Source organism: Sceloporus occidentalis, unplaced genomic scaffold, assembly GCF_023333645.1.
Source record: "Sceloporus occidentalis isolate IW3139 unplaced genomic scaffold, rSceOcc1.0.p SCAF_1, whole genome shotgun sequence".
In the NCBI taxonomy this organism is placed as follows: Eukaryota; Metazoa; Chordata; class Lepidosauria; order Squamata; family Phrynosomatidae; genus Sceloporus; species Sceloporus occidentalis.
This window is the reverse complement of record NW_028316981.1, coordinates 254,166,256-254,188,004: the sequence shown is the minus strand read 5'-3', so window position 1 is coordinate 254,188,004 and position 21,749 is coordinate 254,166,256. Positions and strand designations below refer to the sequence as shown.

Genomic DNA, 21,749 nt, shown 5'->3' with positions numbered 1-21,749 from the left:
ACAGTGTTTCTATAAGCCATAAGGTTCTGCCCAGGACAATGATAACAATGTCTATAACAATGTTGCCATATTGCCCTATTCACACAACAGCCTCACAATAAATGGTGACAGGAGATAGAATCATAGAGTTGGAAGAGACCGCAAGGGCCATCCAGTCCAAGCCCCTGCCATGCAGGAAATTTCAATCAAAGCATACCTGACAGACGTCCATCCAGCCTGTGCATAAAGACCTCCAACGAACGAGACTCCGCTACACTCCGAGGGAGTTTGTTCCACTGTCGAACAGCCCTTCCTGTCAGGAAGTTCCTCTTTTTTTTTTTTAATAAGTCATTTATTATTTGACAATCATAACAATTTAACAGTCATACAAACATGCAATATCATTGTCTCTACCCTATCACCACCACCCTGTCCCCCATCATCATCACCAATCAAATATTTCTAACCTACTTAATATAATTAAACATTATACATTATACCTTATAGCTATACCTCTATAAGCCCCTGAATATTATTTTTTTAAAAAGAAAGAATATTATTTATGTTTAAAATAAGCACTTGGTTATAATTACATTATGAGCAGCAGTATATCACAATAAATTATATACAGAAACATATTTTCTTTATAAGTTCTCAAATTTTGCAGTTCACCTATATTGCCATTAATATATTCCATTAATAATTGAAAAGTAAAGGCATGAGCTATAACATTCTATCTTAAATCTGAAGGCTTTCAGTCCCATAACTTATTAACCTTTTCCCATTTCCTCAGAAACTGTTGCTCACTTTTCCTGTTTATCACCATTGTCAACTTGTCCATTATAGATAAATCATATACTTTCATAATCCATTCTTCAAATAAATCTGTGCTTATTATCTTCCAATATCTAGCAAATATCAGTCGAGCTGCCGTAACCAAATACAAAATAATACCTTCTTCTTCTTGGTTTAGTTTTCCTTTTATATCTTTGTATATTTTTCATCCAAACTTTTCCCCAACTTTCTAATGTTATTTGATAGCCTGTATCCTGCACCCATTATACCATATTTACTTTTACTGTTCCTCCTAATGCTGAGGTGGAATCTCTTTTCCTGTAGCTTGCTTCCATTGTTTTGGGTACTAGTCTCTAGAGCAGCAGAAAACAAGCTTGCTTCCTCCTCAATATGACATCCCTTCAAATATTTAAACAGGACTATCATATCACCTCTGAACCTTCTCTTCTCCAGGCTAAACATCTCCAGCTCCCTAAGTCATTCTTCATAGGGCATGGTTTACAGACTCTTCACCATTTTAGTCGCCCTCCTTTGGACATGTTCCAGTTTCTCAACGTCCTTTTTAAATTGTGGTGCCCAGAAATGGACACAATATTCCAGGTGGGGCCTGACCAGAGCAGAATAGAATGGCACTATTACTTCCCTTGATCTAGACACTACACTGCATTGGCCTTTTTAGCTGCCGCATCACACTGTTGACTCATGTTCAGTTTGTGGTCTATTTGGACTCCTAGATCCCTTTCACATAAAGTCTCTTTCAGCCAGGTGTCCCCCATCCTATATCTGTGCATTTCATTTTTCTGCCTAAGTTCAGTACCTTACATTTCTCCCTGTTGAAGTTCATTTTGTTAGTTTTGGCCCAGCTTTCTAATCTATTCAGATCATTTTGAATTTTGATCCTGCCCTCTGGAGTATTAGCTATCCCTCCTAATTTGGTGTCATCTGCAAATTTTATAATTATGCCCCCAATTCTGTCATCCAAGTCATTGATAAAGATGTTGAATAGCACTGGGCCCAGGACAGACCCCTGTGGGACCCCACTGGTCACTTCTCTCCAGGATGAAGAGGAGCCATTGTTGAGCACTTTTTGGGTTTGGCCAGTCAACCAATTACAAATCCATGTAATAGTTACTTTGTCTAGCCCACATTTCACTAGCTTGTTTGCAAGAATGTCATGGGGAACCCTGTCAAAGGCCTTACTGAAATCAAGATATACTATATCCACAGCATTCCCTTCATCTACCAAGCTGGTAATTTTATTTAAAAAAGAGAATAGATTTGTCTGGCATGACTTGTTTCTCTGAAACCCATGTTGACTTTTTGTGATTATGGCATTGCTTTCTAGATGTTCACAGACTCTCTGTTTAATGATCTGCTCTAGAATTTTTCCTGGTATTGATGTCAGACTAACTGGATGATAATTGTTGGGATCCTCTGAAGATGGGGACGCTTGCTTTCCTCCAGTCTGCTGGGATTTCTCCTGTTCTTCAGGAGTTCTCAAAGATTATTGCCAATGGCTCCGATATTACATTTGCTGGTTCTTTTAATATTCTTGGATGTAGTTCATCTGGTCCTGGAGTCTTATATTCATTTAGATTAACCAGGCATTCCTGTACTATCTCTTTACTTATTCTATGCTGAAATTCCCCTATTCTGGCCTTTGCTCCATTATCCTCAGATTGAGCACCCTTTGCCTTTTCTGAGAAGACTCAGGCAAAGAAGGTATTGAGTAATTCTACCTTTTCTCTGTCCCCTGTTAGCATTTTGCCATCTTCTGCATGCAGTGGCCCTACCGTTTCCTTCTTCTTCCTTTTGCTGCAGACATACCCCAAAAAACCTTTTTTGTTGTTCTTAAAGATGGGTCCACAGTATACAAAATAATAATAATAATAATTTGTTTTATTTATATACCGCTATTCCAAAGATCATAGCGGTGAACAGCAAGTAAGCTAATTTGCCCCCAACAGTCTGGGTACTCATTTTAGCGACCTTGGAAGGATGCAAGCCTGAGTCGAGCTTGGGCCCTTTTGCTGGTCTTGAACTCGCAACCTTGTGGTTTTGAGTGAATGGCTGCAGTACAGGCATTTAACCACTGCACCACCAGGGCTCCTGGTCATATGTACATGGACAATATGACTACATGCATCTGTGCATGTATGTAGGCAGCATCCCATGCAACTAGGACCTCTGTTTTGTCAGGTGTTCCAAGCACACTTGCATTTTTGTTCCTGCTAAAAATAATTTTGCCTTATACTATTTATAATTAGAACTGTGCTTTCTTTTTGGCAATTTTCCTTTCAGGAAGGCATATGCTATATTGGTCTGAGCCACTTTTATGCATAAATCCTCTTTCTATCTGTCAAGAATTAATCTGTGGAGTACCTGTAAATCTCAGTCGTCAGTGTAACCCCTGGGAAACTAATTCTCCATAGGGTAGCAGTAATTATACAAATAATGAGCTCAATACAAAGCAGGAGTTCAGCAGGTTTATAGTGAAAGCCACAGGGAAAAGTGCAGAGCCTCTAGCCTAAGATTCATGTATTTTAAGATTAGTCAGTAGTGACTTTTGTTTTATTTGGGTTCAGATCCACCTAGCAAATTCAATTTACCTTGACAGGGAGAAGTATAAGAAATAGAATTTGAAAAACTAGTGTGGATAATAAGCCATGTAAGCACCATCAGTCTCATCCAATCAACTTTCAGTCCCATGGGCCAGAGAGACCTTTTTCAAGCAATGGAAGATTTGTCATCATTTGTTTCCTGTCATGTATCTTTTCTCTCCAGACCTCCTGAACAGAATCATTTGTGTTTATCCTAGAATGGGAAAACATTTAAGAAGACAATAAAAAGAAAGGAGTTTTGCTCAGAATGCAACATCTGTAGCTCATCTGCACTTTCGCTTCAGAGCCTCAAGAGATGACAGTAGCATCATGCCAGCACAACCGAGTGCTTTGACACCAGTTAGCCCAGGTGTTCTATTGACCTTTTAAAGGCCCCTGAGATGTTATTGAGTAAGCTCCCTGGCAGCAGGTGAGGAAACCGACCTGGGAGCCATATATCATAATGAATGAAACATCTGTAGAAGTAATCAAGAGGGGGCATTTATATTCTTCACATTATGATTCCACCCATCTCCTGCCCCAGAAGAAGAAGCAGAGAGAAAAAACAAGATAAAGAATGGAATTTAGCCACTTGACAGGAAGATTCTTTTTAGGATTTGGATAGTCTGACTTTAAAGCATTATATCACTGTGAACTTCATGAAGAGAACTTGAAAATAAGGTGTTACAAGCTAACAATGGCGGGATACAGACCGCCACTTCACGACGGTCTCCCGCCGGCGCCATTTGCTCCGTGCGGGAGCTGCAGCAGCCAAACCGCGCGGCTCCCGCGCGGAGCAAAAAAGAAGCTCCATTTTGGAGCTTCTTTCCGCGGCGCACTGATGACGTCGCGAAGCGCCAAGGGCGCATTCGTGACGTCATTAGTGCCGCGACACGTCTGGACGCTATGCGTCCAGTACGTAAAGATGGCGGTGCCCATGTGGAAAGGGCGCCGCCATCTTGTACGTATTCTATACGTACTAGGGTTAGGGGGGTGCGGAAGCACCGCCCCTTCCTAACCCTAGTACGTATAGAATACGTACTATATGCCGGTTTGTATCCCGCTAATGTTATTTGAAATGTGTTGTTTTTTTACAAAACACTGCACTGACTGAGAACACTGTTACTTTAAGAAGTGGCATATTTAGATGTAACTATGATGACAGAGCTCTACTGTTGTTATATTTGACAATGAAGTATCTCACCCATTATTAAAAAAAATGTGCCTATTACTCTGCTAGGGTGGTAATGTAATATGTAACCCGTGACTTACAATAAAGATCATATTATCATTTAGGTTGTTTTAAATAAGACTCACAGCTCTCTCACACATAAAAAATGTTCAGGCATCCCTATATATAAACTTCACATGGAAGTCTTCTGTTCTGCTCACTGTTTTGTTTTTGTTTTGAAAGAATATAAGGAATAAGCTTACATGGCTCCACCACATGGGTTAAGGGTGTGAAGAAACCAGCTTTATGAAGTGGGGGGCAGGACAGAAAATACATGCATGTGATAACATTAAAAAGCCTTTACAATAAACACAAAGGTTGATATTTTAACTCTTGACCTAAGCATTTTTGAAAGGCTGCAAGTATGAAAAAATTTTCTCAGGAATTCCTGGACCTCTCCTGAGACATTTGCTTCACCTTTTGAGAACTTAAAGGTTGGCATTTGTTGAGGTGTTAACAAGAATTGTACAGTAACTCTATATTTTGTGTAAGATTTGGAAATGGTAAATAGGGAGAGAGCAAACAAGAGGCTGGACATATATGTTATGCCAGAATACAATATAGTTATACACTGTATTCAGCCAATGTTCAACAAGGCTGTCTTCAAGAATGGACTGTTCTCACCAGAAATGCACAGTGTAAAGGAGGGCACTAAGATAGCCATGTGTTGCATACTCAACCTGTTTTATTGCATGGGCTCAAGCATAAACCACCAAAGAATCATGCCCTCTTAAAATGCAGAGTCATAACTACTCATAAATCTGAATTCCTTTATCGCACTCTTTTAAAAAATGTTTTGAGTTTTTAAATGTTTGAGTTTTGTGGTCACTTGAACAATCATTTCAAATGAATGGGTTAAATAAATCCAATAACTATGGAAGGGTAGGGTATAGCTTGAAAAAGTACTTTTTTGGATTTCAATTCCTAGCCAAAATTCCCCCAGACCCCCCCCCCCCCAAAGTAATGTTTATAAACTCAAGGACAGAAGTTGACTTTGGAGCAGACTTCCTTTGCCTCTGATAGGGTGTAATGTGAATAAATTATTTGACAAAAGTAAGGGTGGTGAAGCTCAATGAGGCTAAATTTAAATCTGAGCCAGATCAATCAATCATTCCTCTCATCCCATCCAACTTCCATTAAGGGAGTACGGCTCTCTTCTCCCTTGCTTTTTTAATCGTTGTCCGAGTTTTGCTCCTACTAGAAAAATGAAAAATTGCCCTGAGCGAACTCTGGGCTGATTTTCCCCCTGAAATAAGTTCCCAGAAAATAAGGCAAAAGATTGTATTTTAATTAATTAATTAATTAATTAATTAATTAATGTCCCTCTTTTGTGAATGGCACTCAACTGTATTCACCACCACAGCAATGGTGACCCTGGAGCAGCCCTGGCACTACTCAAATCAGTTCCTTTTGTTGTTGGCATGCTCTTCAGTGTCACAAGGAGTAAGTCTGGCAATAGCAGTTTATATGTGGGAGGTACAACAAAATATTGGAATGTTCAGTGCTACTATTCAATGTTCCACCTAGCAGTGCTTTCAGCATTTTCCTGAAACCCTTCCTGTCTTTCTGCCCTCAACACTTAGTTTTTGCAGACATTGAACATATGCAGCCCTCAATACACCTATCTGGACCCCTTAGGTCTTCCCCTCCTCCTCACAAAAGTTCTTTCTACTCTTGCAAACCTTGGAGTTCCACTAATCATGCCAATAACTCCATCTAGATCTGCAGTAGCATCACTTTGGCTACAACCCAGTTGCCACTCACCACCTGTGGTTGCTATTATGACAAAATGTTCTCTGCCCCGAGGAAATGGATTACAGAAAATTCTTTGGAATTGGACAGTTTATAAATACAATATTGTGGCTCTTCACATGTGCTGGACTGCAACTCCAAGCAGCTGTACCCAGCCAGTGGTGAGCAATGTTTGAGTTGCAATCCAGCTACATGTGGAGGACCATACAACTCCTAGCCCTGGAATGACAGGATCAGTTCACATTCTGGACACTTAAGATTAAAAGAACAAGCAAGCAGAAAAGAACTGCTTAAGAACTTTACTGTGTTCAAAACACGTTCCTGAAGCATGAAGGGAAATTGACTTCTACTCAAATACTTTTTTTGAGGAAACGTGGGTAGCTGACCGGTAGTGGTTGATCAGTGTTGACTGCTTTTCTTTGCAATGAGCCAGATTCCTGCTGCACTAACCTCTTCACTGCCTACATTTTTGACTGCTGAGCTGGCCATAACACTACACAGCCAGCCTCCTACTTCCATATGTTTGAACAAGCTGCAGATCCTTAGCTTCAGGCATCTGCTTTCAGGTCTGAACATTTTAATTAGCAGCAAGCAGGGGAATAACTTGAGTGTACCAAGCAGTAAGATATTGTTCCAAGTGACTACAAAGTATTATCAGGCTTACACAGCAATAACAACCAATTCAAAAGAATTGTGAAAGGTACCTAAATTGCTCCAGGCACACCTTCATCTCAGCTCAGAATTAAACATATGTGCTGCAGTCCAAAACTCCATAGGGTTTGGATGCAGACACAGAACTCCAGGCAAGCAAAGGTCTTCTTATTCGCTTTGATTTTGGGGAATGTTCCATCTAAGACTGCAGAGACTCAAAAACTCCTCAGCATGGTAGTACTTGAAAACTCAGCTTTAGAATGAGGGATGTTAAATTAGAGCAGATGAACTGGTTAATTTTGGAATGAAGTTATTCACACAGTGCACAGTAAACATGGTGAAATTTCCTTCAACAAGATGTAGAATGGCTTTAAAAGGCAAGTGAGGTAATTCCTACGGAAAAATAGTCACTTAGCATGATGCCGAAATATCATCTCCAAGATCAGAGACAGTTTGCTTCTCAATGCCAGATGCTAGGGGAAGATCTGTATGGAGGCGCTACTGAATTCATGATTAAGGGCTTCAGATGTGTTGTTAGTGTCAAGACAGAATGATGGTCTAGAGAATCTCTTGATCTGATCCCGTTCAGTTTTTTAAACTCTTCTCCTGCTTTTCAGTTAGTATTTAATATAAGATATAGCATCCAGGGGAGGGAATTTCATTATAGTTCTGCTATTAGTATATTCTGGAGTCTGGGCAATTATGATAATTTATGATAGAATCTGCCAGGTAATATATGCTTTCTTACAAATGTAATACATACCTTATAATTCCTACAGGAGGGGCTGAAGGCATTTGTCCCACAAATAAATAATGTATCATCATTTCTTTTTAGAAGAACTTTTATAAAGTTATGACATTCATCCTTAAAAAAAAGAGGGGGGGAGGGAAGAAAAAGAATTAGCAAATAAGCTAAAAATGCTCTTGTTTACATTGCTAAATTTCCCTGACAGGCTTACATTTAAACTGACTAAAGTAAACATTATTTCATAATTTATATTTATCATTTTTAAAGCAAGGCAACCATGGATTTCCTTCAACCTATATTGAAACAAACTATTGTCAGACACTAAGGGCATTATATTAATATTGTTCTGTGGTGATGAACTACCTTTTAATAATTGTTTGTGCCTTAGATGTAGGATTTCAGTACTTTGATTGGTGGTAATTATCAAGGAACATAATCTTTTTATGCACTGGCGGGTGAAAAATGCAGACCAGAAATTGTATTTTATCAAGATTAATCCCAATGGCCACTGGGTGCTTTTATGTCTGCCAGAATGTCACTCTGGGTTTGAGTCCTCCAAAGTGCTGAACCCGTTTTGAGATTTGGTTTCATCACTTTAAATAACTGCTTTAAAATTAAAACTATAATCCCAGAATGGATTCACTGCCCCCCCAGACAATGAAGTCACCAGCCATCACTCATATAACCACAGTTAATCATAACAGCTCAAACACTTGTCATTTCATTGATGAAACTCCTATAAACTGAACTGGGAGGCATGTCAGTTCCTCCATTTCCTGTTGCTCTTGGTTTTGTGTTCCATTGTCATTTCTGACTTACAGAGATTCTAAGGATGGGTTTTCTTGGCAAGTTTTGTTCTGAGGGGGTTTGCCTTTGCCTTCATCTGAGACTGAGTGAATTTAACATGCCCAAAGTGACTCAGTGCATTTCCATGGCTGAGTGGAGCTTTGAACTCTGGTTTCCAGAATCGTAGTCTAACACTCAAATCGCTATGAAACATTAGCTCTCCCATATCCTGTAGCCCCTTGAATATTTGCAAAACCTGTTCTGGAAAGATAGGAAATACAACAGAGCTTTCTTCATGAATGCCAAGAAGTGCTGTATGTAGAGAGGAGAAAGAAATAGTGTTGTATTGGTGGGCATCTGCTAGTGTGACATTTTGCATCAACACGGTGGGGCCTTGTTATCTGGGGGCTTACCATCTGTGAATTTAAGCATCCATGGATGGCAAACTCCATTGTCTCCAATGGTGGCACATGTACAGGGCCGCACTATTGGCTGTGTGCATGTCATGCTGCTACTAGGGACAACAGAACTTGAAGTCTCTCATTTTTTCATATCTAAGAGGTGGTGGTGTCCAGAATGGATCCACCACGGATAAAAAGGTCCGACTGTACAATATGATCCTTTCTGCCCTTCCAGGGTCTTCAAAAAGCAGTCTACGTGTACAGATACAATATTATGTCAACTTCAAATAGAAAATGAAAAGTCATATTTAGCTATCAAAAATGACATCAAATGATGCCAGTACACACCTTTAACATCCCAAATCTCCTCCCCCTCTAAGTCCTGCATGATCCTGTTGGGTCTGCTGTCATAATGTTGCATCACATTAGAAGCAAACTTATTTTTTTTTGCAAATTAAAGCTTTCAATAAGCTGATGGAAAAAGCAATTACTAGCTGAGAACTGAATGGCATGATCCATTCCACATCACAGAGAGCAGTCTGAGATAACAGTCAGAAAACTAAACAAAAGTGGCAGCTGCCAGAGAAATGAAAATTGCCTACCTTATGTTTCCCCTTCATTCTGCATGTGTCTACATCGAGCTGTCTGGATTTCCACGTCAATTTCTGCAAGGATCAAGAAAGAAATCAATTAGAGCCTAGAGGTGCTGTGTTTGATTTAAAAAGTAAGAGTCCCCTAGAGAAATGTAGTTGCTGAACATAAACTTATTCAAAGCTTTCTGCACTTTTGCTATGGTTAATTCACCAAAGCGACTGAAGACTCTGAATGCTTAGTTTTGACTAGTAGCTGGTAAGCTCAAAACATATCTCACCTTATTAAGTGCAACAAGCACATTTGCTGAGAGAAACATTTAAAAATGAATATCCAAATGGACAGTTATTAGCTTACCTTGTTTCAATGGATTGTTTAAAAATTGATATACCTCTACATCTAGACCAATCCAATTAAATTCTCTTTTGATGGATCTGCTTCTGTCAGCAGAGCCCTGGTTACATATAACACACTACAGCCTACCACTTTTTGGTCTCAATTGCATTTTTTTTTAAAAAAAAAAGGATGTAAAAACGTTGATAAATGGATACATTTTTGTGAAGTGTGCCCTTATCTTTGAATTTATTGCCACTGAACCAAAATAATGATTGCCATGAGCTCTGAACTTACATGTATTAAAGCAAAGGTGGGATTTGCTTCTTACTTGAACTCATGATGACAGAGGAACAAATAAGTCTACCCTTGTTTCACACAAAGCAGGGTTTTGCTTTCAATGCAAAAGACCCCGGCTTAATTTCTGATGTCTCCAGTGACAGGTAGGGAATATTTATTTCTGAAACCCTAAAGAGATTCTGCCAGGGATAAAAATCCTGAGCTACATACCCCAATGAGTATATAGGAATATGGTTGCTTCACTTTTAAAAAAAAGTTCACCAGATTTTGTCCTAAATCCAATTGTTAGTCTAGAACAGAGTAGACCCACTGACTCAATGCGAACTGGGTAAGACAACACTTACATGGGTTTCATTGATTCAATCGTCTAGTTGGCCTACTAAGATCTGAATTTGGGCCTCTACCGGCAAAAAATCTTTGAACTCCTGTGGTTTAAAATAAATGCCAGACAAGTTTATTTACTGCTATGTAAACTGGATTTTCACTTAGAAGTGGACTAGTTTTATATTACATGCACTTAAGTGGGAGCCGAATACTCAGAAATTGAGCCATTTATAGATATACTGTCTGAGTAGTTTTCTGTAATAGCACTGAGCAAGTAAAATAGGGCCCCATTATTAGCCACGTCTTGAAATACTAGGAATTATATTATGACTGTGGACAATATTTCCACCCAAGAAACACATATATTTTTCAGTTTTTAGGCATCATTAAGAATTAGAATATTTTTTGTAGATGTAATGCCCCCCCTCCATTGCTACTTCTCAGGTTTCTCATTTTAGCCTTAAATTTATGTACTGTGTACTTCTTGAATGTGGTATCATAGATCATTCCCTGGGTGCCAGAAGGACTCAGAACACTGAACTGGTACTGATAAATAGCTTGTTCACAAAGCATTGCATATCCTTTACAGCCAAGTTGGTACAGAGCAAACAACAGTAAAAATATTCACATTTTCATCTTAGTTTATCTTGGACATCCTATGGATAGTCTTATAGGTTAATTAGAATAAGTATTACATTGTTTTGTTTTCTATATATTTACTGGTTGGACATAAACTGGGGCTCCTTCAAATATTTATGTATTGTCTGCCAAACTGAAAGCACTTATTATGATAAATTACTGTAGTATAGCGCTCATAAAAAGCTGCAGGATACAAAATAAGAAGGTATTTGATGGAGCATTAGTCCACATTTCAGTACAGATTACTTGCTTATAATCTCAGCTAAGCCACTTATCAGAAGTTCACAGTGGACATGGTTGCTCTGCCAACGTACCTCTATTTGATTAATATGCACCATCCTCCTTGGTCAGTGCACTTTTAAAAGCAGTTTTAGAAAGCTGTGGAGAACAAAGTCCCCCTCCCTCTCTTATTTATCCCTTCCTTTTCTTTCAGTCCATGGCTTGAGAATGATCGAATACTACTTACTTTGCTAAAATAAATTTCTTCTGTGTGTGATGTGTCCATATCAACAGTATAAATATGATCCCTGTAAACAAAATGGGGAAAAATAATGCCAGTCAGTTGATTTATTTGCAAGGTGCTTCTCAATCAGAAAAATAATTGTCCAATGGGATGGCATGGGATGGAGCAGTTGAGAAGACAAAAATCCAAGGATACACACCAGCTTCCTTTGCTTTACCAACATTAAGGCTACATATTATGTAAGAATGGCTGTTTCACTTGTATATTTTGTGAATTAACCAAGGCTGTGGGGAAAGTTCTTTGTTGATGAAGTGAACACGCATTTCCTAACATCTTCCATCTAGAGAGGAGACTAGAATCTTGATAGATCTGTGCAAGTTTTGCATTACATTGGTAAGAGCTTTAGGCTCCCACAACAGCAATCACAAAACCTCACTCCGGCTTTTTGGTTTGTTGTTGTGTGCCTTCAAATCATTTCTTGCTTATTGTGACCGAACCTTTAACAGGGTTTTCTTGACAAGATTTGTTCAGAGAGTGTTTGCCATCACTGTCCTCTGAGATTGAGAACGTGTGACTTGCTTAAGGTTGCCCAGTGGATTTCCTGGTCTCCAGAGCCATAAGACCATAATGTAGATACCAGGTAGACCTCTCTGGGGAGAGCAATTTACAGATAGGTTACCATCACTGAAAAGGGTAAAAAATGTAACTCTAGTACTGTATACAAGTTCCTGTTCCTATGGTATGGCCAGAATCATAGTATTCCTTAGTTTTAAGTACACTGATCCCCACCTGACTACTGGGGTTGCCAGATTTCTGGGCCTGGCATTGAGTTTCCACTATTTGTTGTGGCATCTTGCAGACTCTTAAGAGGTTCCATCCTCTGGTTAGAAGCATGTTGTTGTTGTGTGCCTTTAAGTCATTTCTGACTTATGGCGACCTTCAGGTGAACCTATCATGGGATTTTCTTGAGAAGATTGTTCAGAGGAAGTTTACCATTGCCTTCACCTGAGGCTGAGAGTATGTGACTTGCCCAGGGTCACCCAGTGGGTTTCATGAGCAAGCTGGGAATTGAATTCTGGTGTCCAGAGCAAGTAGACTAAACGTTCCTCACCCAGTTTCTCTAAATAAGCAAGGAAAAATCTCCCTCATTTCACAATTTGGAAAGAGCTCCTTTAGCTAAGATTTTTGTCTTAATTTCCAAACAGGAGAATACGTTCTGAATGTGTGTGTTTGAATGACAAGGTGTGAGCAACTGTGGTTGGTATGTAATGGAAAACAGTTAGTGACAGCACCAGGATCATTCCCAGGTCTCAAATGATGGCCTGAAAACCTCAGGGTCTGCAACAATCTTCACCTAGCAACCCTACTGGCCCTTGTTGTCCATCCTGCTCTTGCTGATAGACAACTTCAACTAGTGAAAAAACAAAATATATTCCTCAGGTCTGAGGTCTCTCCACCCAAACTAAAAGTCAAGTTGGGTAAAGTGATGACTATAGTCTAGGTGACAAAAGCCAATCTGTAAAGTAAGACGATAAAAAAAATCCAGTTGATTTTAAAAATGAATGTTTTTTTTTAAAAAATGAAATTGGAGTTTTAAAATTTGAATGCTTTATTTTTAAAATGCAAATACTGGCCTTCGGATCAAGAATGACTTGGTCAGTATTATATTAGTCTCTGAACTGAATCAATTCTTTTAGCCTGGTTTCTCTGGTAGAAGTTATGTAAACAGAGAATAATTTTTGTCCATATAGCAAATGTTAATTTTGCATTGCAGCTAGCAAACAAAGGCATTTCATTTTTTAAATCTCAAAATAACAATATGAGATGCTCTAGTATGCATAATCACTATTAGATCTTGCTTCATTGTATATTTTCATTTCTGTTTCCAATTTTGTTTTGTGAGATTGAGGACACGCTAAGACAAAATGAAGTGGAAATGAGTAACAATGAAAAAAAATTTTTTTGCAGGTGGGAGGAAGGGGAAACAATTTTTTCCAGTGTACAAGTTCCTATTCACAAACTGTTATGGCTGCAGATCAAATGAAAAACCATATGAGTATTTTTTAAAACTATTTGTTCTCTAAGTCAATATAGAAACAGTGTAAAAGGAATACAGTGCAACAAACAAATGCAGAACTTAGGTGAAACAATTAATCAGTGTACATAACAATGAATCACTGTGCATATTAATTTATATATTGCTATGAAATAAGAACTATTTTGTTGTAAATTCTAAACAATTTGCAGTATTTTTAGAAGTAGTTTCAATTTCACCCATTCTGCATGATTTTTAAAAACATTTTTGTCTTATGAAGGCAGTGGGGCTTCAAAAACGTGCATCATGTAGTGTGTTCATTTTGGCTAGCCTAATAAAGATATCGCTATTTTGTGGATTTTGGATGTTTTTGTACCCTGCCTAGCATTTTGAAATTTGTTTAAGGTAGATATGGAGAAGATTTTTTTTTTTTGCCCTCTTTAGGCACATGGGATGAAAAGGAGACTTCTGCTTACTTCCTGATGTAAAATTGTTGTGTGCCTTCAAGTTGTTTCCGACTTAGAGACTCCCAGGTGAATTTATCAAGATTTGATAAGATTTGTTCAGAGTGGGCTTGTCTTTCACACTACAGAATTAAAACAGTTTGACATCACTTTTAGCTGTCATGGCTCCATCCTGTGGAATCCTGGGATTCATAGTTTGGTGTGTTATTCGGTCTGGTCTGTCAGAGTGTTCTAGTGCCATACCAAACTACAAATTCCAGGATTCTACAGGACTGAATCATGGCACTTAAAGAGGTGTAAAACTACTTTAATTCTGCAGTGTGGATACACCAATGGCCTTTCTCTGAGGCTGAGAGTGTGACCTACTCAATGTCCCCCTGAAGGTTTTTATGGCAATTTGAACCCTGGTCTCCTAATGTCCTAGTCCAACACTGAAACCACTACACCATGCTGGCTCTGTTGTAAAATGTCCCCCAAAACATGGCAAATTTCCCCCATATTCCCAAAGAGTGTTGGGAGGATACTAGTACTCAAACCTGATGTGCCACAGAAGGGAAGCTTTTTCAGAGGATATGCAGCAACGATGAGAGAGACTATCTCTGTGTCACTGCCAAGTGGAAATCAGAAGACCATTACGTGGTTAGCAAGATCTCTCCTGATGATGGGTGGGGAGGGATTGTTACAGTGGTCACCTTTCTAAAGGTAGCATGGTCCTGAGTTTAGAGCTTTGAATACTAATGCCTACAGTTTAAATCTGCCTTAATAATATTCTGGTAAGTCATTTAGTACAGGTGGAATATGTGTGAAGCAAATTACTCCAGCTGCTGCTTTCTTCTCTAAGTAGAGATTTCACACCAACGTCAAGGACAGCCCCACACAAAGGCAGAGATGTAAATCTTTGGTTATTTCATTGTCACATGCAAGAACAAATACTCCCAAAACCTTTCCCCTCATTGAACAGGAGTGCAAGAGATTTAGTGTTTTTGGTGGTGGCCTTCTTATTCTTATTTGCATTTTTAACTTTATTTTTTGCCAAAAAAAATAAAAATAAAAATAAAAATAATAATAAAAAAATCAGTTGCACAGTAATACTAATGGTCCAAAACAGTTTAACCAGGCAAAAAATACAGTGTTTTCTGTGAAAGCTTTTTTGCAATACTGAAGGTTCTTTGTGCAAATTTTTCATAAAAAATCCTGAAATGTGAAAAGTTTTATAGCAGTGGACCATTTTCTTTTTTTTGGGGGGGGAGGGGGGTGCTGGTCTCAATATTTCATATTCATCTGTGCTGAGACACCCTCTTTCATTGAAGAGAAGTATTCCTTACATCCCAACACATAAATTGTTACAGTAATTTAAGCTTGAGGTTACCAATACAGAGATCACAGTGACCAGGGTTTTTTTTTAATTTTCCAATTGTAATACTAGCCCAGGCTGGTAATAGATCCAATCATGGAGGTCACTACAAGGTACACCTATGAAAAAGAGATAAATAAGAATTCTGATCCTGTTCTAAAAATTTCTTTTGCTTTCCACATTTCTAGAATTGCAAAGTAACACGCTGAAAATTGTTTGAACCTACAATTCTTATTATTTGCTGTTTGCATTTCCCTAGTGCTGTTGTCTGCCTCATTTCTTTAGATGCCTGAACACTATTTCTAAATGTTCAACTGACATCTTAAGACCCTACCATGCTAGAAATTTTGGGAGTGGAGGAAAATTTTCATGAGAGGGGCAGAATTCTTATTTTTTTTTGGGGGGGGGATGCCCTCATTTTGCTGTGTTCACTCCAGTGACAACAATGGATACAGCTCCCTTCCCCCACTTCTGCAACAGCAAACTTGTTTGGGGTGATGTAACTCCACCTAGGCATGCAAGTCTCTTAGATCATGGACCTGGGAGCCACTTAACCATTGTAATCTCTGTCTTCAGCTTCAGGTTACTAGCCCTCATACAGCCCAAGAATACACCAAAGGACAACCTTGGACTAGGCACTATAATTATCTTCTAAAATATGTGTTGTTCAGATGTTATTATTCTGTTTCAAAATAATTTGCATATATTGAATATACTTTGAATATATTCAGCACTGAAGTACTACTTTGGACTGTGTATTACTGTTGTCTCCCAAAAACCGTGTTGTTCAGATATGTTTATTATTTCGATTCAATTTTTTTTATTGTTTCTTGGGTTGGTTAGTTAGTTATCAAAGGTTATGAAGAGGCTAGATTTTAGACCTTCTTTTTGACAGACAACAGATACTTCTCCAGCATCATGGGAGATGTGTTTTGACTGACAATATGAGCAATGGGAAAGGTTGACAAGAAAGGCATTGTTTCTAAAAATCATTTTGCTTTTCCAATATTAATGATCAAATTAAGCCTTGCTGGAACTGCGACTGCTGCCGGGCGGCCTTCCCCGGGTTGTCGGAGGTGCGCATCTGCGCACCGTCCCGGGGGAGCCGCCTACGGACTGCTGTTGGACTCTGCATCTCTGCAGCTGCGCATTTTTAGCGGCGGAGTGAGGGCAAGGGAGGTGTTCCTGTGCCGAATGGGGCAGAGAATGACTGAAGTGTCTTCTCTCTGCCCTTTCCATGGTGCTACAGGGGGAGGGGGGGGATATGGACTCGGGGAATGTTTTGGCTGGGGAGGTAGAGGGTAACTCTCTATGCTGGGACGGGGCTCCCATTGAGGTAGTGTGGGGCAAGGGGAGGTATGGCGGTAGGAGAGTGGACCAGCGTTACAGGGGAAGGCGAGATCGATGCGTAATATCTATCACGCCTTCCTGTCCCTCTCCTAACCAAAGAGACCTGAAGGTCGCTCCAACCGTACCACAAACCCTGTCTCTGCTCCTGTGCAATGCCAGGTCTATAAACAACAAATCCCATATAATATACGATCTGCTTGAGGATAACAACTGTGACCTGGCTTGCATTACTGAGACCTGGCTTGGGCCTGAGGGAGAAGCTGTATGGGCTCAGGCCCTACCTGCCGGGTACTCAGTGAAGGACCAGACCAGGTTAGGTGGGCGGGGAGGGGGTGTTGCCTTGGTGCATAAGAACACCTTGTCTCTAACCAGGAACCATGTGCGTCAAACGTCCTATATTGAGTGTATTTACCTGACCCTGAAGGCCAGAGACAGTCTAGGGATTCTGTTGGTCTATCGGCCACCCCGTGTGCTAACAGACTCCCTTAACGAGCTGACACAGTTGGTCTCGGAGCTGATGCTGGAGTCCCCCAGGCTTTTAGTCCTGGGGGACTTCAACATCCCCCTCGCGGCCAACTATGTTCCATCCGGTGCGGCTCGGGAATTCATGGAAACCATGACAGCCATGGGCCTGTCACAACTGGTCTCAGGGCCTACGCATTCTGCGGGTAATACACTCGATTTGGTCTTTTGTATGGACATGGAAATTCCGTGGGCGGAAATATCGAATATTTCCCCCTTGTCATGGATGGATCATTTCCTGGTGGAGGCAAAAATCAAGGCTTCTACCCAGATCCTCCCGGGGGTGGCGGACCTATTAAAATGGTCCACCCTCGAAGGCTGATGGAACCCAAAAGGTTCCAAGAAGCCCTAGAGGGGTCTACGGTTGGAACCGACGGCGACTCTGTTGATGCCCTGACTGGTATCTGGGATACCAACCTTTCCAGGGCTATACACAGCATCGCTCCCAAGCGTCCTCTCAGACCTGCTTCCAAAAGGAAGCCCTGGTACACGGAAGACCTCCGGGCAAGGAAGCGGGTTCTGCGACGACTAGAGCATCGCTGGCGGAAACACCAGCACTTATCCGACAAGACTCTCCTAGACCACCTTTTGGAGGACTATGGAGAGGCGATACGTGCAGCTAAGAATTCATTCTATGGTGCACGTGTTGCGTCCGCGGAGTCGCGTCCGGCAGAGTTGTTCAGGGTTGTGAGGGAGCTAACCCAGCTCCCTCCTGCCCCGAACCAGATCCTTGAACCTTCCAAGGCCTGCTGTGACAGATTTAACAACTTCTTCGCGGATAAAATCTCTCAGATAAGTGAAGGTCTAGATGCCAGTGTTAAAGCAGAGACCAGAGTAGAGGTATCCAGAGCTTCCGTGGACTTGGTTAAACTGGATCACTTTGAGCCTGTAAGTACCGAGGATGTGGACAGGATCCTTAGGAGTGTTAGGAAGACGACCTGCTCCCTCGATCCCTGTCCCTCATGGCTGGCGGCTCAGCGGGGACCGGTGGTAACTTTAATGTTATACCGGATTATCAATACATCTTTCAGGGAAGGGCAATTTCCATCGAAATTAAAATTGGCCACTGTAAGACCTTTACTAAAAAAGCCCTCCCTGGACCCCCTGATGCACAATAATTATCGGCCTGTATCGCTGTTGCCATTTTTGGGTAAGGTGATCGAGAGGGCGGTTGCGATCCAGCTCCAATCGATCCTGGATGATACGGATTATCTAGACCCATTTCAAACTGGCTTTCGGGCGGGTTACGGGGTTGAGACTGCCATGGTCGCCTTGGTCGATGACCTCCGTCTGAGCATCGACAGGGGAAGCGTGTCCCTGTTGGTGCTCTTGGACATCTCAGCGGCTTTCGATACCATAGACCATGGTATCCTTCTGGAGCGCCTGGAGGAGGTGGGGATCGGGGGCACTGTGCTTCAGTGGTTCCGGTCCTACCTCACTGGGAGGTTCCAGATGGTGCAGCTGGGAGATGTGTGCTCCGACAAGAGACCCCTAACATCTGGGGTCCCTCAAGGGGCCATTCTGTCTCCCATGCTTTTCAACATCTACATGAAACCGCTGGGAGAGATCATCCGGAGACATGGGGCGTGGGGTTATCAGTACGCTGATGACACCCAAATAATTTTCTCTATGTTTCCGACTGATGCAGTGACCGGGGATGGCATCTCTCCTCTCGTGGCCTGTCTGGATTCGGTAATGGGCTGGATGAGGGAAAACAGGCTCAGCTTGAATCCAGAGAAAACGGAAGTACTCGCGATAGGTTCTCCTGGCCCAGGGATGGCGGTGGTTCCACCTGTCCTGAACGGGATCACGCTCCCCGTGAAGGACTCTGTACGCAGTCTGGGGGTGCTCCTTGACTCGTCGCTCCACCTTACATCTCAGGTGGATGCGACGGTCAGGAGCACCTGTTATCAGCTTCGGCTGATACGCCAGCTGCGTCCCTACCTGAGCCGGGGGGACCTAGAAACAGTAGTACACGCTCTGGTAACCTCTCGGTTGGATTTCTGCAATGCGCTCTACATGGGGCAACCCTTGTACCATACCCGGAAGCTGCAATTAGTGCAGAATATGGCAGCGAGACTGGTCACTAATACACCTAGGACCAGTCATATAACACCGGTCTTAAAGGACCTACATTGGCTGCCTATTCGCTTCTGGGCGCAATACAAGGTGTTGGTTATAACCTATAAAGCCCTAAATGGCTTGGGCCCAGAGTACTTGAAGGACCGCCTCTCTCCGTACAATCCGCCCCGCATGCTCAGATCCAGCAGGCAGCAGCTACTAAAAGTTCCAGAGGCTAGATTGAACAACACCACCAGAAGGGCCTTTTCGACCTTGGCCCCCATCCTCTGGAACGTGCTGCCTACCGAGCTCCGTTCAGCAACCTCCCTGGCCCAATTCAAGAAGGAGCTAAAGACGCTTCTCTTTAGGCAGGCTTATCCCTAAGCCTCTGCCTTGTGAGCCCTCCCCCACTCTGTTAAGTCCCTGTTAAGTCCCTTTGTTAGTTCCCCTGTTAGCCATTGGTGAGTCATCTGTGATTTGGCACAGACTATTTTTACTGTATTGATGGTTTTAATATGTTGTTTTAATAATTGTATGGATGTCTGCTGTGAACCGCCCTGATGTTTCGAAGGGCGGTATACAAATAAAGTTTATTTATTTATTATTTATTTAAAAATACACTCCAGGGAAAAACATATTTTACATAAGTTGCTTATGTTCACCTTGTTGTTTTGCTGAGGACGGGTTAATTTTTTTTAAAGAATTATCTGCCAATTTCTCCTTGGAAACGGGAAACAGGACAAAGCTGTACAGGTGTGATATTTTTACACATCCTCCTTCTGTGCTGAGCAGAATACAAGGGCATTTTCATCTTGGACAAGCAAGATGAAAACAAAGTATCTGTCTAATCACACCTTGGAAGACCTGCTCTGAACTGGGAGCAAAGAACAGAGTGCAGGACTTCTCTCTCTCTCTCTCTCTCTTTTAAAAAGTCTTATCTGCCTTATTTAAAATAATAATGATCCCTCCCTCTCACTCCAGAGGAGACAACACTGATACTGAAGCAGACTGATGTGCTATCTTACAGGGGTCTACAGAAATCTCAGTTGTCAAGAGTAGTTTCTTTTCTTTTCTTTTCTTTTCAAAAAACCCCCAGAGATAGTAAGGTTAGTTTCTAACTAAAGGAGACACAAAACATTCCTTGAAAATAGGTAACAAGCACGATTCTTCTTCCCACATGGGAAAAAAATATTATTATCAGAATCAGGTTTTCTCAATTCTATTACCTGCCACTGCATGAGACTTTGTAAGACTTCAAACTTTGAAAAAAGTGTGTGTGTGTGTGTGTGTGTGTGTGTGTGTGTGTGTGTACACACTTCTTTTTATATGCTCCCTGATCTTCTGTAGAAACTGTCTTTTATTTCCAGACTAAGTTTAATATGTTGGCTAAACTGTGATTGGAGGAAGGGAATTATCCATTAGTTTGATTTTAGCTTTATTGTTGACTGAAATGGGGCCCTCTCTGCCTTCTTCTTCCTCTGATATATTTTAGCTATTGTGCTGTTATGGAAAAGTAGACCAATAAATAAATAAATCCAAATTGTAAATGAACAAGGGATTATTATGCACTGGCAATGTCTAAAAATGTTCCATTTGCCTTCCTTTAGCACAGTTCTGTGCACGTTAATTGACAGTAAAAATGAAAGCAGTACAATTTCCAAACAAGCTTGGGTTGCTAAGCTCTGCCTAACCATGCCTCCTTATAATGACTTTGTGACTGCTTTGCCAATCAGCTCTTGGAAAAAGGAAACACCAGTTTCTGGAACTATCTGAATGAAATCTGATTTCCGGATAACTAGAAACCATATCCATATGTGTTATGCAAACCGCAGCTGGTCACACAATGGCAAATACTGGAAGATCTGTCAAGTACTAGTTAGCCTGCTAAACTGCTAACAATAAGGCACTGTAGTCTTCTCTCTTCCCTAACACTGCCTTGCTCACCCCTCTCCTGCTCCCGCCTTCTGCCTGTAGGATCTATATAGCTCTTGCTAATTAAGTCATTCTTTACACAAATAGACAATCCTAGCACTTCTTTCCTTCCCACCTCCAGTAAGCAGTATGCAGATTGTTGCCATGGCATAATCCTGTAAGGGAAGGAGATTTAAACAATGCTGCCTCTGTTGGACCCTTGGCTGTCTACTGGAGCCATCTATCTACCTAATCATAGAAGGTACAGGTGTGTACAACTCCACCCCCTTGTCTTCACATACCTAGGAGGGATGGATGTCAGGCTACCCAAAAGTGCAGTGGGAGAAGGGAAGTGCAACACACACTGGAAAAGAACTTGTGCTCTGTGAGAAGCTGGTAGGAGGAGAGGAGCAGAGAGAAAATTACTATTCTCATATAGCTATAAAAGGAAATGTTATT

At 41.1% G+C, this 21,749-nt stretch overlaps 1 protein-coding gene across 6 annotated transcripts in view; it reads right to left on the bottom strand.

Annotated features, from left to right (window-relative positions):
- SEMA6A (semaphorin 6A) overlaps window positions 1–21,749 on the bottom strand; it is a 228,145-nt gene that overhangs the window by 81,066 nt on the left and 125,330 nt on the right. For all 6 annotated transcript variants that reach the window (XM_089491896.1, XM_089491911.1, XM_089491932.1 and 3 more), the window contains 3 exons: window positions 11,597–11,657; window positions 9,546–9,608; window positions 7,772–7,873 (listed from right to left, as the gene is read on the bottom strand). In XM_089491896.1, the coding sequence (XP_089348022.1) occupies window positions 7,772–7,873; window positions 9,546–9,608; window positions 11,597–11,657 (226 nt within the window). The remainder of the gene's footprint in view (window positions 1–7,771; window positions 7,874–9,545; window positions 9,609–11,596; window positions 11,658–21,749) is intronic.